The 16,913-nt window shown below is 41.1% G+C and overlaps 1 protein-coding gene across 4 annotated transcripts in view; it reads left to right on the top strand.

The window, feature by feature from the left end:
* LOC122671759 (sphingoid long-chain bases kinase 1-like) overlaps positions 1 to 16,913 on the top strand; it is a 75,703-nt gene that overhangs the window by 14,406 nt on the left and 44,384 nt on the right. For 2 of the 4 annotated variants that reach the window (XM_043869172.1, XM_043869173.1), the window contains exon 5: positions 15,920 to 16,066. The exons of the other annotated variants lie outside the window; for them this stretch is intronic. In XM_043869172.1, the coding sequence (XP_043725107.1) occupies positions 15,920 to 16,066 (147 nt within the window). The remainder of the gene's footprint in view (positions 1 to 15,919; positions 16,067 to 16,913) is intronic. 4 annotated transcript variants of the gene reach the window in all.

Raw genomic sequence — 16,913 nt, 5'->3', positions numbered from 1 at the left:
GTAGGTTAGCATTCTTCCATTTTTGATCTATTATAGCTTCTTCCCAGCCCTGTGGAATAGACGCAAAAGAAAGGGATGAAACAAAGACACGGTAGGAGGGAGGTAAAGATTCATAAGAGATAAAGTTAGAAATAGGATGCTTAGTGAAAGCTCTAACTCCTTTCCTAACAGCAATGGGACGATCATCAAAAGGGGTAGGAAAGTCATTACCTGATGTTTGGGAAGGTGGAACTAGTTCAGGAAGCGCAGATGTACCTCTTATCTTCGGAACAACCTTTTCTTTCTTTCGAAAATAAGTGATCAGACCCTTTTGCCTGGTTGTGTTCTCATATGTCTGCTCCCCCTAAAGTTGAACAGTATCAATGATAAAGGTTCTTGGAATTGAAGTATTATCTTCTTCTAGAATCTCCCTCTGAAGAGGAGACTGGTAATAGGGTTCATCCTTATGAAATGTAACATCCATGGTGACAAAAAGTTGTCGAGAGGGACGATGATAACACCTATAACCTTTTTGGGAAGTAGAATGCCCAAGGAAGATACAACGGAAAGCCCGTCGGTGAAGTTTTGACCGAGAGGGAGAGGAATTATGAGCATAGCAAACACAACCAAAAACACGGGGAAAAAGATGAGAAGCAATGGCAGGATCAGGAAGTTGACTTACTGGCGTTTTGAAATCGAGAATAGCGGAGGGCATCCAATTTTGAGAAACGCAGCAGAAAGAATGACATCACCCCAATAAAACTTTGGAACATGAGTAGTAAACATCAGAAAGCAGGCAACCTCCAGGCGATTCTTTTGTTCAGGAATACCATTTTGTTTAGGATTTCGAACACAAGAAGTCTATGAGAGAATACCATGTGACTCAAGATATTGAAGGAAAGGACCATCAATATAATCAGTCCCATTGTTACTCAGAAGAGCTTTGAGTTGAGCATTGAGCTGAGTGCGAATCGTGGTATGATAGGACTGAAAACAAGTAAAGGCTTGAGACTTTGTTAGGAGATAGACCCAAGTGAGATGGGTACAATTGTCAATAAAAGTAATAAACTATGTAAAACCACCCCGGGTCACAACTCTAGAGGGCCCCTACAAGTCGGAGTGTATAATAGAAAAAGGAACAATACTTTTATTGTCACTGGGATAATAAGAGAACCTAGTGTGCTTTGCAAGTTCACAAATATCACAATTAAACTGGTCCAGATTACAATGTTTTACTAGAGAAGGAAATAAATGACTTAAAATGTAAAAGGAGGGTTGACCGAAACGATGATGCCATTGATGTAGCTGTGTAAAAGCACTGTGTTCCCAAGAAATGTGAGCTGAAACTGGAGACAGAGCAGTAGAGAGACCCGGATCGAAGTAGTAAACAAGTCCGAGGAGCTGGTCATATGGTCAGAGGCTCCAGAATCAATAAGCCAGGAGGAGCAAGGGTGGGAGGAAGCAAGGTATACAGCAGACTAGGCAAGACGGCAAGCAAGATGAGAGGAAGAAGCCATGGTAGGAGGTGTAGCGCCGAGCTGAGTCATCATGCGCTAGAGGGTAGCCAACTGTTTAGATGTAAAAGACATAGATGTGGTACCGTCAATCGTCTCAGGAGAGGTTTGCCTGAGATTGAGTAGAGTTTTGTTTCCTTACCCCCCCTTTGTGGTGACCATGAAGCTTGCAACATGTCTCTCTGATATGGCGAGGACGCCGACAATAATCACACTGAACTGAGTCTTGTCGACCAAGGCACCTGGACACCTATGTGACGCCTTGAAAACTATCAGTGGAAGTAGCCTGAGGTGTGGTTACTAGAACAAAGCGGGTAGGGGGAGCAGGTGACATCATAATAGGGCGACGCATGTCTTCATGTTGAACACTGTTGTAAGCTTGGAGAAGTGTAGGCGGATTGCATGACAGATTTGACCAGAACTAGCCGTCTAACATAAGTGAGAAGCTTGCCTTTCTAGAGTTGGAGTCTTTTCCGGATAAGAGTAAGCATGGGAGAGCAATGATGAGTAGTTAGTTGAGCTGGTCCGGTATTAATGGACTGCCCAACTCCACCATCAGATACTTAGTTACTCATGATTTCTTTTCTATGGAAAGGCACTGATTCTTCTAGAATCCTTCATCTTCTTAGTTGGGCTCCAGTTCGTCTCCTTAAAGAGGATGGAGGTTTGGGCATTCGCCAAATCAAAGAGGTGAACTCAGCATGTATTAACAAATTGATTTGGAAGTTGGCAAATAAACAAAGTAGCAATAGGTTGGACTGGGTCTACTCTGGGCCCCTCCATTCGGTTTTATATGGACTGTTTCCGCCTCTTCTGATGCCTCGTGGGTTTGGTGCAAGATTCTTTCTCTCAGGTCATCTGTCTCGGGAGCTATTCGGACTCTCATTGGTGATGGTAGATCAACCTCTCTTTGGTTGGACCATTGGCACCCTAAGGGGATCCTTCTTCATGTCATCAATTCTAGAGCTATCTATTACTCGGGTCTCTCTTGGCATTCTTTGGTTGTTGACATCATCCATCATGGAAATCCCTTTGTGATTCGATAGGCAAGCTGGGTTTTCATGCGGTCATCAACCACATTTGGATGGAGTGTAATCTCAGGAAATGGACCTCCAGCTCTAGGACTCTCAGTCAGATTTGGGATTCCTTTTCGTTTAAAATTAAAGCCAAGATCTCGACTGCTCCCTTTTCTTGTATTGATTCCCAAGGAACAGGCATATTGTTGTCTCCTCGGATCTCCCCCGCTCCTCTCTCCAGACCTTCATCTCATATGTTTGAGGTCCGACCTTTGTGTATTTGTATTTTTTTCCTTCTTTTAAATATTAGTGTGTGGGGCCAATAGTGGATCTCAGGATTAGTACTTGGCTCTAATATCGAGAGCCTTCTTAGCCTCGATTTATGTGAGGTGGTCTTTTACTGTTTTGCCCCTAACCCTATATTTATATTGTACATCTCTTTTCTCAGAATTCAATTGACTGCTCACGGTTATGTGAGTTCTTTGTCTCTCCTCTCTTCTTCTCATCTTCTCTTCCTTTGATTCTTTAATTTCGCAGGTTACATGGTAACACAGCTGATCCATTAAATCGGGGCACAATTTACGAGATTCTCTTCCTCTTTTCTTCTACTTTTTCTTTTTTCTTTCCTGCGATTTCTGGTTCCCCTAACCAGAGGTTGCGAACTTCAGAACAAGGGTGATTTCAACCCCCTTCTTGTCTGTTCCTGGTTGCGGGTTGGGTATTGGTGGTGATGTTGTAAATCTGCTTCTATTACAATATCAAAGCAGATTTCTGAAGGACTTTATGGTGATTTGGTGAAAGAATTGATGGCTGCAGGGTAGTGGAATGATATTGGCTTGATGTTTTTGAAGTTTGGCTGGACGTTTTTGAAGTTCTATGTGCAGTGTTGATTGCAGCAAGGTACTGGTGTGATTTTGTATTGATTCAGTTGGTGAGTGGTGATTTATTTGATCAGTTTAGTGGCAGCAGGTTGCCAATTGTGTGTTTGAGTAAATATTTGTCGAATTTTTGGTGGAAATTTTTTAAAAAGGAGGATATAGGAGATGATGATAGGAAGAATGCAGTAGTTACGGAGGTGGTTTCCTAATCCTCCAATCGAATCACAGGAAAGAAACTTGAGGGTATCACAAACTTCCAACAATGGAGGAAGATTGTGAACCTTGAATTGATAGATAGTGATCGATAGCTCACTTGACGGGAACCAAACCTGTAAAATCCGCAATAAATTTAAATTTTTGGAACTTGTGTGATTTCAGGTTCCAGTCCTGTGTCGATGCTTGCTTCAATGTTATGGGCTGCATCGGTCGAGGTACTAGACCAACCATCTGACACACCTATGGAGGATTCCGGGGAGGAGTCTTCTCAACCTGCCCTTCTAGAGTCAGAGAAACCTGGTGGGGTCCCGCATCTGAGCTACCTGTGTCAGATATGCTACCTGGAGGGGATGCGGAACCTATCCTTTAACTAACTTATTGTAAGTATGAACTTATTTGTGTATTCGTATGCCGATTATATGACCAATTAGACTTTTAGGGGTATTCTGGTCATTTTATCCCTGTGGGACCCACATCCCCAGTGGAGATTCCAATTCCAAGTAATTACCCGTACCCAGTTTACCCATGATGTCATATGACATCATCCTATAGTTAAATTAAGGTAATAAGTACAAAATTCTAGTTAAAAACAATTTTAAAAATTAGTTTTAAAAGCTGATTTTACATTAAAAGACCAAACATGCCTTAAGTAACTTAACCACTATAAATAGAAACCAACTTCACTATTCATTAGTGTAAGAAGTTAGAAATCAGTTTTAGAAATATTTAAGACTCAAATTACTGTCCTACCCCTTAGTGCTTAAGTAATATATATACATAACCTTTTTTACTATTTCTACTTCTCAATCCTACCTAGACATAAGGAGAATCGAAACTTCAGTCTTAAGAGAATTTTGGGGAGAAAATAGAGAAGGGAAGAAAGGAAAGGAGAACCAGACTTGGGAAGCATCGAATTGGGTCTTAGTTGAAGCTGGAAATCCTCATTTGAGAAGTTTGGAGCTGAAATTGAAGGCTGCACTTCCAATCCTTGCTGCTACATATCTAGGTAAGCCTTGATTCTTGCAGTCCCCATCTCTTCTTGCCTATTTCTTTCCTAATTTTCCCCAAGATTGCAACCTATATGTTGCTGCCATTAAAGCCTGCTGACTTAAGCTTATACCATAGGAAATTCACTTACACAACCTGAAATTAGGTCAATTTTATTCAGTTATACCTGAAATTTCAGGGCTGTTTCTCTGCTGAACCCAATTTCAGGTTCCATGAACCAATTTATAAGCCTAAATCATTAATTTGAGAAGCAATTAACCTAAATCCCTAATTTTAGTGTTTAGATCTGAAATTCAACAAATTAGTGAAATGACCCACCTTAATTATTATCTGAAATAAAAAATTGGGACTGTGCATGTTAAGATCTGCCCATTTAAAGTAAAACCCCCAATTCTGCCCCTTGAACCGGACAGCCGGTTCAGCCGGTTCAGCCATTTGTGACCAAAATACCCCTGATGCCTTTGACTGATCTCTGGCTATGCTCTAACCTCCAAACATTGCTGATTTTCTGCTGATAGGGACTGTTTCCAGTCTGTTCTTGCTGGTTTGTCTGTTTTGCTGGGCTATTTTGGAGGGTAATCATTTAGACCTTACCTACAGAGACAGGTAAGGGAATTCTGACCTTAATTTTGGAGTGTTTATCATTTTAATTTGTTTTGTTCTGATTGCCATGTCATACATCATCAAAATTATCCTGTTCATATAGTTTATTAGCTTTTATTTATTGCATTAGAATCTGCATATAATTTAGGTTGCATTGGCACCTTACATTTGCATTGATATCTACTTGTTACTGATGACTATTATTGGAAAAGTATTGTTCTATTAAATTCAGTTATACATACATGTGTTATCATGCATAGATTGCACTGGGCTAGGCGTTTTTATCATAACCCAAGATTACGCCCTTACCAACAGGGGGTAAGGTGTTGACAACCCGTGGTACACCAAGGGTATGCCGGGTACCATTCATCTCCCCATGTTAGCGTGTGTACTTCATTCGTGGGAACAAACAGTAGGGGGTTGGTCATTGAGGGTCTGTTGGGTTAGCTGCCTGGCGATATGCTTTTCTGGCGGGTCCTCACCGTGGTAGAATGGTTTCGCTCGGGTGACCGATGTCTGGAACTGCCTGGTGTCATGTTTTCCGGTTGGTCATTGGGGGTCTGTTGGGTTAGCTGCCTTGTGTCATGCTTTCCTGGCAGGTTCTCTTCGAGGTTAGCATCTACTACAGTAGTACTTATACCACATGTGACTTAGTATCCATGTTAGGACATGCAACTTAGGACATTCATCATAATTGCTGCGATATGTTTGCATGCATTCCCTTATTGGGCTCAGTTGAGAGCTCACCCCTCGTGATCACTCTATTTTTACAGATGAGACTTCTATCGCTGCTGTTTGTGCTCCTTTGGGGACTCCTACTGTTCAGGATTCTCCTGTTGATCGCGGAGCTAGTCTTTATGTTCTGGTGGAGCACGATGCTTCGTGCTCCTGCGACGACTGTTCATTCTCTTGATCTCCCAGACTGATCGGGCTCCTCCCTTCTTTTTGTTTATATTACTTTTTGTAGTACTTATGTATATAACCTTTTTGGCTTAGTTAGTGTTACACCTTCTGTGAACTAACTGTGTAACCCTGATGTAAAAGCATGTTCATATATATATAAATACAACTGTTATCACTAGTTTCCTTTAATTACTGTCTTATTTCATATTAAATTGCTTCCGCTGCTCTTAATTTAATTATATTGTGACTGAAACTGTGAATAGAGAACTGCATGGTGATCTTGGTTGGATGTCAAGGACATCCTGGCACACTTGGCCCTTATGAACCGGGCCGGGGTGTGACAAAACCTGCTGGTAATCCAACTTGGGATACTATTGATACCCGGATTCTTCGGCAGAAGTTGAATTCGATGGAGAACCATATAGTAGATTTGGTTACTGATGTCGATACTGTGAAAGAATTATGGGAGTATTTGGGTGTTTTGTATTCTGGTCAAAACAACTTATTTCGATATATGAGTTGTCTCAGGAGTTCTACCAGACTAAGAGAAAGGGATATTCTATCATCCAATACTTTGCTGATTTCAAGAGAATGTATGAGGAGTTAAACTCACTTCTTTCTATTACTTCAGATGCAGACCCAAAGAGAGCAGTTGGCTGTTATGTGTTTTTTGGGAGGACTGGGACAGAAGTTTGAGTTAGTTCGGTCATAGATTCTTGGTAGTGAAACTGTTGCTTCACTCACGGATACCTTTTCTCGAGTTCTTCGAGTGTCCCGTGAGAGTTCTCGTGATGCTACACCTACAATCGAGAGTTCTGCCCTGGTGTCTCAGGAAGGGGCCAAACTCAGCAGGGTTTTCGCCAATCTTGTGCTACTTTTGATGGTTCGTGTAATGTAAAAACTTGTCATCATTGTGGCCAACCTGGTCACATTCAGCGTTATTGTTGGAAGCTCCATGGGAAACCAACAACTTAACAGTTCGGTAATTCTGCCACTAGTAGTGATTCAGTCCCTCAGTCTCAACCCTCTGGGGGAAAGGTTTTTGTAATGTCAGAGGAGGAATTTGCAGGGTACAATCAGTTCCAGATTTCACAGCCTACTTCTTCCACTGCTACTCTGGTTAGGACAGGTAATGCAACTGCATGTCTTTCTCCTACCTCTTGCCCTTGGATCATTGATACAGGGGCATCCGATTACATGTTTGGAATGTCAGGTATTTTTTCTTCTTTATCCCCGGCATCTTCCAGTGTCACTTTAGCCGATGGGTCTTTAGCAAAGGTTAAAGGCACTGGCACTGTTTGTCCTAGTTCATCTCTATCGTTATCCTCTATTCTCCACCTTCCCAATTTTCCCTTTAATCTTATGTTAGTCGGTAAATTAACCAACGCCTTTAATTGTTCCGTGACTTTTTATCCTAATTCTTGTATCTTTCAGGATCTTGCTACGAGGAAGATGATTGGTAGAGAACAGGAGTCAGGGGGCTGTTTTTACTTGAAGATGCACAATCAGTTGCATGCTCCAGTGTTGCTTCCCCCCGCTAGATACATTGCTGGCTTGGTCATCCATCCTTGGAGAGTCTTAAAAAATTTAGATCCTAGTTTTGTGTCTGTGTCTAGTCTTGAATTTGAGTCCCGTCAATTTGGGAAACTTCATCGTGTTAGTTATCTCCCTAGAGTCAATAAACGGTTTGTTAGTCCATTTTCTTTAGTTCATTCAGATGTCTGGGGTCCTTATCTAGTTTCTTCCAATTTGGGTTTTAAATATTTTTGTTACATTTGTTGATGATTATTCAAGAGTTACATGATTATATTTAATGAAAAATCGTTCCGAGTTATTCTCTATTTTGTGATTTTGTTTCTAAAGTTCATAATCTATTTGGTGTGTGTGTGTGTGTGTGAAAATTTTGCATAGTGACAATGCCAAAGAGTATTTTTCTGTATTTATGGTTCGGCGTGGTATTATCCATCAGTCTTCCTGTTCTGACACACCCCAACATAATGGTTTGGCTGAACGGAAGAATAGACATTTAATGGAGGTTACTTGTTCTCTGTTGTATGAGATGCAAGTTCCTAAGTTTTTCTGGGCTGATGTTGTTTTGGCAACATGTTATCTTATTAATCACATGACCTCTTCCATCTTTAAGGGTGGCATTCCTCATTCGGTTTTGTTTCCTACTGAACCATTGTTTTTCTTATCTTCTCGCATATTTGGATGTGTTTGTTTTGTTTGTGATAATTGACCAGGTCTGTCCAAGTTGGATCCTAAGGCAATTGAATGCATTTTTCTTGGTTGCTCTCGTACCAAATGGTTTATCGATGTTATTCTCCTGTGTTGAGCAAATATTTTGTCAAAATTGATGTGTCTTTCTTTTATTCCACTCCATATTATGCTGAACCAGTCGATGCATCCGAGTTAGATGATGATTTTCCCATTTACATTATTCAGTCTCCATTGTTATTGGGTTCTGCTCCAGTTGCTTCTCGTGAACTCCCTATTATTACCCAGGTTTACAGCCGCCAACCGATGGTCACTGCTGCCCCTCCTGTACTTGCGGACTCTATCACGTCTTCTTCCACTGCAGGCCCTGACGAGAATCCTCCTCTAGCTAACCCAATTGTTTCTGACCTTTATCTTCCTATTGCTAGGCGGAAAGGTACTCGTAGCTGTACTCAACATTCTATTTCTTATTATGTTTCATATTCTGGTTTGTCATCCCCTTTCCGTTCTTTTTTGTCTACTATTGATGCACATCCTGTACCCAAGTCTTTGACTGAAGCGTTAGATAGTCCCGATTGGAGGACAACTATGGAAGAAGAGTTGTTGGCCTAGATGTGAATCAGACTTGGGAACTTGGTCCGCTACCCCAGGGAAAACTGCTATTGGTTGCAGATGGGTATATGCTATGAAGGTTAACCTCGATGGCTTTCTTACTCGTTTGAAAGCACGACTTGTAGTGAAGGGGTATGCACAGGTGTATGGTGTTGAATATTTGGATACCTTTTCTCTGGTTGCCAAGCTTGCTTTTCTGCGTATTCTAATCTCTTTTGCTGGCACTGGTTATTGGCCCTTGTTTCAGTTGGATGTCAAAAATGCCTTCTTGTATTGTACTTTACAAGAAAAGGTATATATGGAGCAACCTCTGGGGTTTGTTGCTCAGGGGGAGCCTGGTCTGGTTTGTAGATTAAAAGTCCTTGTATGGACTAAAACAGTCTCCTCGGGCATGGTTTGGGCATTTTATTGAAGTTGTTCTGGAGTTTGGTCTGTCCAGATGTGGTGGTGATAATTCTTTCTTCTATTGGCAATCAACTGCAGAGAGGATTTTTATGATAGTTTATGTTGATGATATTTTCATTACTGGTGATGATTCAGCAGGTGTTGTGGATTTGAAGTCATATTTGCAACAAAAATTTCAGACTAAAGATTTGGTCAAGTTGATGTACTTTCTGGGAATTGAAGTAGGTCAATCTCGGAAGGGAGTTTTTCTTTCGCGGAGGAAGTACGTTTTGGACTTACTCACTGAAACAGGCATACTTGAGTCTAAGCCTATTGACTCTCTTATGGATCATAATGTGAAACTTACTGTTGAAGGAGGAGATGTTCTTGATGATCCGGAGAGGTATGTAAATTGGTGGGTAAGTAAGTAAGTTAAACTATTTAACAGTTACACAACCAAATATTGCTTTTCTTGTTAGTGTGGTGAGCCAATTTTAAGCTGTCAAAGAGGATGTTCCAAAGAAGGGCACCTTCAACCCACTGTAGCACCAGAACCTATCCAGTTGCCGACTCTAGATGCAGATCCTTCTTCTCCTGATAAGATTTCTCCTTCCGACCTACCTATTGCTCATCGCAAAGGCACTTAGACTTGAACTCAACATCCTATATCTTGTTTTGTTTCTTATAGTTCTCTTTCTCCTTCCTGTCGTGTATTTGTGTCCTCTCTTTCTTCTGTTTCCATTCCTGAAAATTGGTAGGAAGCTTCTACGGATGGAAAGTGGAAGGCAACAATGTTGGAAGAAATGAGAGCTTTACAAAAAAATAATACATGGGATCTTGTGACTCTTCCTCCAGGGAAAAAAACCAGTGGGATGTAAATGGGTGTTTGTGGTTAAACAGAAAGCAGATGGGATAGTGGATCGATATAAGGCACGTCTGGTTGCAAAGGGCTTTACTCATACATATGGGATTGACTATTAGGAGATCCTCGCACCAGTGGTGAAACTCAATATTGTAAGTGTATTGTTATCTTGTCCTGTAAACCTTAGATGGGGTCTTCACCAGTTGGATGTGAATAATGCTTTCTTCCATGGAGAACTAGAGGAAGAGGTATATATGGACATTCCACCAAGCTTTTCTGATGACAAGACCAGGGGCAAGGTCTGTAAATTGAAGCGTGCTCTCTATGGGTTGAAGCAATCACCTAGGGCTTGGTTTGGTAGGTTTCACAAGGCTATGGTTTCGGTGGGGTACAAACAAAGCAATGCTGATCATACCTTGTTCATTAAACGAGTTGGTGATAAGGTAACAATTCTCATAGTCTATGTGGATGATATTGTGGTGACTGGAAATGATGGTGATGAGGTTAACAAACTGAAACACTTTATGGGCTGTGAATTTGAGATAAAGGATCTGGGAACTCTAAAATTTTTTTTGGGGATAGAAGTTGCTCGATCTTCAAAGGGCATCTTTCTTTCTCAAAGATAATATATCCTAGATCTATTGACTGAGACTAGATTGTTAGGGTGCATCTTGCAGACATTCCCATGGAAGCTACTACAAGACTCAAGGAGAAAGAAGGTAAACCAGTTGACAAAGGTTGCCATCAGCGATTGGTTGGCAAACTAATCTACTTTTCTCATACACGGTCTGACATTGCTATTGCCGTGAGCTTGGTAAGCCAGTTTATGTATGATCTTTATTCCTCTCATATGGAGGCAGTTCTTCGCATTCTATGATACTTGAAGTTTGCTCCAGGAAAAGGAATACTTTTATCTTCCATTGTTCATCTAAAGGTTGAGGCTTACATTGATGCTGATTGGGCTGGCTATACCGATAGAAAATCCATCTTTGGATATTGCTCTTTGGTGGGTGGAAATCTTGTCACGTGGTGTAGCAACAAGCAGAATGTTGTGGCAAGGTCCAGTGCTGAAGCAGAGTTCCATGCCATGCCACACGAAATTTGTGAATTATTATGGCTTATTGGATTGTTGCAAGATATCGTGGTTGCTGTCCATCTTCCTATGATGATATATTGTGATAATCAGGCTGCTATTAGCATTGCTCACAACCCTGTCCAGTACGATCGTCCTAAACATGTGGAGGTTGACAGACTTTTCATCAAGGAGAAGCTTGATGCCGGACTCATCTGTGTTCCCTTTGTGAAGTCTGCTGATCAGTAGCCGATGTGTTCACAAGGTGGTTGAGTTGCAAAGTGTTTCATTCTATTCTAGTCAAGTTGGGCATGTGTGACATATATGCACCTACTTGAGGGGGAGTGTTAGAATGTATGGGACAGAACACTGTGGGGGTATCTGGTCATTATCTGTATTTATGCTTTGAATTGACTCTATTATAGAGTCGGTTATGTGTTAGGGACAATTCTGTCCATACACTTGTAATTATTGATTATAAATACAAAGTTTGGGATCAGTCTTTGATCATCCAAGCATTATTCTCTAATTTAGGTCTGCTAACAGAGTTCTTCTTCTCTTCTTTTCATTCTCTAATTTTATAGGTTACACCTTCTTTCCCTCTTTGAGGGCTGTTGTAGTCCTCTACTCTTAGGTAATGATTTTTTTTTATTTAAAAAAAAAAAAAGGTTTGGACAAGTGTGGGAAAAGCGTCTCTACCAAGGATCTGAACACGAATTTGATCGTCTTCTGGGTTGAGGTCAGCCAGAAAATCATAAACCTGTTCTTTTTCACGTTCCTTTTTGAAGCTCTCAGCAACAGAGGTGCAGAGCATGGGAATAGGGTGATAAAAGTCCAACTTTTGCGATAAAGTGGTGAGGGCAGAGTAGTAGCCAGAAACAAACAGCTCCTTCTGAGCGGTTTCACGGTCCAGATGGCGGAGCTCATAGATCTGTGCATAATCAATAGTCTGGGCATAGGTATGTTTAACTGTGTTCCACAATTCTTTGGCTATATTCAATAGCACAAAACTAGGATTAATGGTTCGTTCATAGAGTTCAACAAAATGACATCAAAAGGGCATCATTAGCCAACCATGTGTCCTTAGTAGAAGCCTGACCAGGCATAGGGGTGTCACAGTCACCAGTGATAAAACCCGAAAAATGGTTGCCTTGAATGGTAAGGAGACAAGCACGTAACCAGGCAAGATCATTAGTCCCATTCAATTTTGTGGGTCCAAATCCACCCAATGATGAACTAGTGCTCTCCATTATTTTGCCGAAGAAAAAAGCACAAGAAGTAAATGAGAAATACCTTCACACAAGAAGATTATAGCATACCAGCAAGGTATGGGTAGAGAAAGGAAACCAGAAAGGTGGCAACGAACACATCAAGCCAATTGGAAGGGCTTGGGGCCTATGACCATGGCAACAGTAGGGGTGTCAATAATGCCCAGCCGGCCCGAACCCGCCCTGGGCCCGACTGGGACCCGACCCTGATCTGTAAGCCCGAAGGGCGGGTTAGGCTTGAGTTTTAGTCTGACCCTGGCAGGGTCGGGTCGGGTTCAGGATAACACCTCGGGCTTGGCACGGCCTGGCCCTTTATTAGTTATAAATATATAATAATGTATATATGTATATATATATAAAATTAATTATAGATATAAGTATAACTGAGAAAATTAAAAAGGAAAAGAAAAAAAAGCCCTAAAGATGGCTAAACCCTAAATCTGTTTTCAATGTTCAGTTTTCACTTTTCAATTTTTTATCCAGATCGACACCGCTCGCTGCCTTGCTCTTTCTCCTTCCCTGCTTCGAACCTTCGATTCTCTTGACGATCAATCCCTTCAGGAGTCCAGGTATTGAAACTCCGGCTAAGATCAGAGGAGTGGAGGTCCGACGTAGGGGTTTCCGTTTCTTCCCACTCAAAGCCCTAGAGGAAGTCAAAGTTGTAGAGAACCGAGGGGAGGAGACGACAGCAGCAGCGAAGGAAGTAGCGGGCAGCGAGCAAGAGAAAGAGAGAGAGAGAGACCAAACACCTCTCCTCTCCCTGAGCTTGCTAGGATACTTCTTCTATTGACTTTTCTTTGGAAAACAAAAGTTGTGGGATTGATCATAGATCGGTGATGGACGAAGTCTGACGCCACCGATGCATCCTCCAACTCCTAGTCGACGTCTTCGCCTAATTTTCTACCCACTAACCTCCCTCTCCTCTCTGCGTTCCTCACCTTCTTCTCTCGCTCAATTTCTCAAGCTCTTCACCACTTGGTTAGTACTTTCTCCCACAACTTTTAACCCTATGTTTATTGTCTTCTTCCTCTTTTCTACAAATGAAATTATTTATTTAGATTTCGTTAGTGTTTTGTCTCGTTTGACTGTTTTCCTCAATGTGCCTGTGATAGGAGAATTCCTCTGTTTTACTTGATGCATCTCATATTGTTAAATGAATTTTCCTTGATGAATTTTTTTTTTAATATAGACATGTATTAATTTGATGGGATTAAAAAAAAAAATTAGGGTCAGGGTCAAGGCAGGGTCAATCAAGGCCAACCCGACCCTGCCCGACCCAATCAGGGTCAGTCAGGGCCGGGTCGGGTTAGGGGAATCCCTGGCAGGGTCGAGTTGGGTTGAGGGTTTCTTTGGCCCTGCCAGGGTTGGGTTGGGTTTGGGTTTATGTTAAGGCCCCTAGGGTTGGGTTAGGGTTTAGGGTAGGCCCGACCCAACCCGACCCATTGACACCCCTAGGAAACAGAGATGTAAGGGGGGCTATTGGGACGATGAGTGATGTAGAGGGGCCAGCGGGGTCCTAACAAGGGGCCTGATGGACGCGGGTGGCCTAAGTCGGAGGCGGAGGCCTAGGGCCATGGAGCTCAGCAGGGCAGCGTGAGAGGTAAGGGAGGTAGTGTGACAGGCCAGGAAGTCCTAGCGGTGGTGGCAGAAGGGCCAAGGAGGCCTAACGGTGGTAGCGCAAGGGTTAGGAGCCCTTAGGCAGTGAGTGGTGTGGCGACAGTGGTGGTAGCAGTCATGGGTCAGCGGTTAGGTGAGGTGTCAGTGGTGGTTAGCATGGTACAATATGCAAGGTGGGCATGTTCAGTCAACCATGCTTACCATGGGAGGCCGAAGCCTCGGCAGTGGCGGTGAAGAACTTATTCAACAAAAACGAAAAAATACCCAAAAAGAGGATTGGGCTCTAATACCAAGTTGAGAAGGAGATGTGGGAGAATAGATTGGCTTGTCAAGGAGATACAGGCCACATCTTTATTTATACTTCAGAATATTACAAATATGGAATGATTGACTCAATCCTTATCTTGCACATTTAACGTGTGCGCAATGGACCTGGACACTATTGTGAATCTAGTTACGTTACATACTCGAACTAGAGAACCAATAAGAGAACCGAACTGGTAGGACAACCGGTCTACAATTCAACATTTTGTGTATCAACACCAAGTTGGCCTGACCTGCTGTTCTCCCAAAAGTTCTAAAATTCAGCGTACAGCAAGTTAGCTGAGCCTACTCATTAAATTAATGCCGGCCTAGTCGAAAAATTGGTCCTATTTAAATATTTATGAGGTATGTGCTTTTAATTATTTTGGTTTTATATGTAATGGACTGAATTATAAGGCCCAAAAGGGTGGGGGGCTAAAGGGATTTATGAAAATAGATAATTAAGAGTTGTATTTAGTTTAGTCATTGAAGCATTTATCTTGGTTAGTCATGTAATTCCCAAGTTATCTAGAATACTTAGGCTTCAGTAATTTTAATTAGTCAAGTATTTTAAATTCCTTGTTAGTTAAAGTTAATCTAGCTAATAGCTACCTAAGAGTTGAAACTTTTGTTTTGTTATAAACATATATAACCACCCCCCATGATGATGGTTAATGGAATAAAAAGACAGAATTTGGATTTGAGTTGGTAGCCAAGAGAAGGGTTCCTCTTTCTCTCTGTTCCCTTATCCGTCTCTTCTCTCTTTCTCTCTCCAACTTACTCTTCAATGGTACTGTTCACAGCCCAATACAACCCCTTATCTCTTTTCATTCTTCTTTCTTTGTTCTCTTTGTTTCCCCACTCCAAGCTGCTGAATTAAACAAATCAGCCAGCCTTTCCAACCATGTTATATATGGAAAATAGTTCAGATCTGGGTCTGTGCTGCAGCCGATCCTATCTTTAACCAGTAGGAGATCAATTGCAATACAAGGGTGAACAAAATCAATTTTCTCTCTCTTTCTCTTTTCCATTTTACATATGAAGGCCAAAAAAAAAAGATTGGACTTGGTATTTTTTTTTTTATTCAATTCATGTTGAACATTTCTGGTTTTCTAACGGTTTTGGAAGATATGAATGTATGGTGAAGTGTGAATGGTGGTGGTGAATATCAATGGTTGGTCAAAAGGAAGGAGTTCATTTTCTTTCTAAAGAGACTGTTTTTCCCTCGCCCCACTCCCTTTCTTCGCTTTTTCCTGCTTGTGCAATTACTATTTTCTTAGTGTTGTGTTTTTTAAAGGATTTGGCAGCTCCCAGGAAAAAAGAAACTCTTGTGAGACTTATTGTTGCTATTTGTTAATGTAACCGCCTTTCTATTGCTAGTCATATTTGGCAAGGTTTACCCTTGTGCTGTCTTATGACATTTTTTTTTTAAGTCTCAGGCATATTATTAATCTTTCTGATATATAGGTTCTGAATGGTCTACTTGGAAGAAGCAACCAGAAAGAAGCAATTTCAATTCCAATTGGAATCATTCCTGCTGGTTCTGATAATTCTCTAGTTTGGACTGTTTTGGGTGTTAGAGATCCTGTTTCTGCTGCGATTGCAATTGTAAAGGTAACATACTTAATTTATAATGAAATCTAGTAAAAATTCCTATTCAAATGTCATGAAGCAATTTTGCACTCTGCATAGATTTTGAGAAGATTGAAACTTATTTACTCTTTTCAATTTTTGTTATTTTTTGCGCATCTGGCTGTTACCTCACTCAATAATTGAGGATTTCATCTTTAATTTGTCCCACAACTAAGACTTTACAGCAACATAGAACATAATCCTTTGATCTCAGGGTGATAATACAACTAATTTTTATTTATTTATTTATTTTTGCGTCAGAGGGCATTATAGTTTAGGAATGGATTAGAGCCCATTATTTCTTTATGGGGTGGGATTTAATGTAACCAAAGTGGTGAACTGAAAAGTTGTAGCCTTTTTTTGACTGCCCTTGACTTGTTCCGAAAAAGTCAGGTATAAAAAGGTTTTCAAAATAATTTGTAAGTGATTTATCATTGTGTCAATCTTGAGAGCTGTCATTGTCTTGCACTTTTTTTCTAGTACACGTGAGATAGCAGGATTTTACCCTCAGTGAAAGAAGAAGTGTGTTACCATAAAAGGCTAAAAAGTAAGGTTACAAGCTTTTTCACCCACTTTGATTATAAGAAGATTTTCCCGATGTATATATATTTTGAACATAAGAATGCTATACATGTAGCTTTACCCCTATATGACCCTCTACAAAAGGAGATGTACCATCCCCACAGACAGCAAAATCCCCCCTCCCTCCCCCCCTCCAAAAAAAAAAAAAAAAATCCAAAAGAACGTACTGATTTACAAAGTTTCCCACTCATCCTGTGCAAAAAGTGTCACTCTCCACAGAGCACCAGCTAGAGACTAAATAGATAGC

This window comes from Telopea speciosissima, chromosome 8 (genome assembly GCF_018873765.1).
Source record: "Telopea speciosissima isolate NSW1024214 ecotype Mountain lineage chromosome 8, Tspe_v1, whole genome shotgun sequence".
NCBI classification, from domain to species: Eukaryota; Viridiplantae; Streptophyta; class Magnoliopsida; order Proteales; family Proteaceae; genus Telopea; species Telopea speciosissima.
Note: the sequence above shows the minus strand (reverse complement) of the source record. Positions and strands in the feature narration are given on the sequence as shown.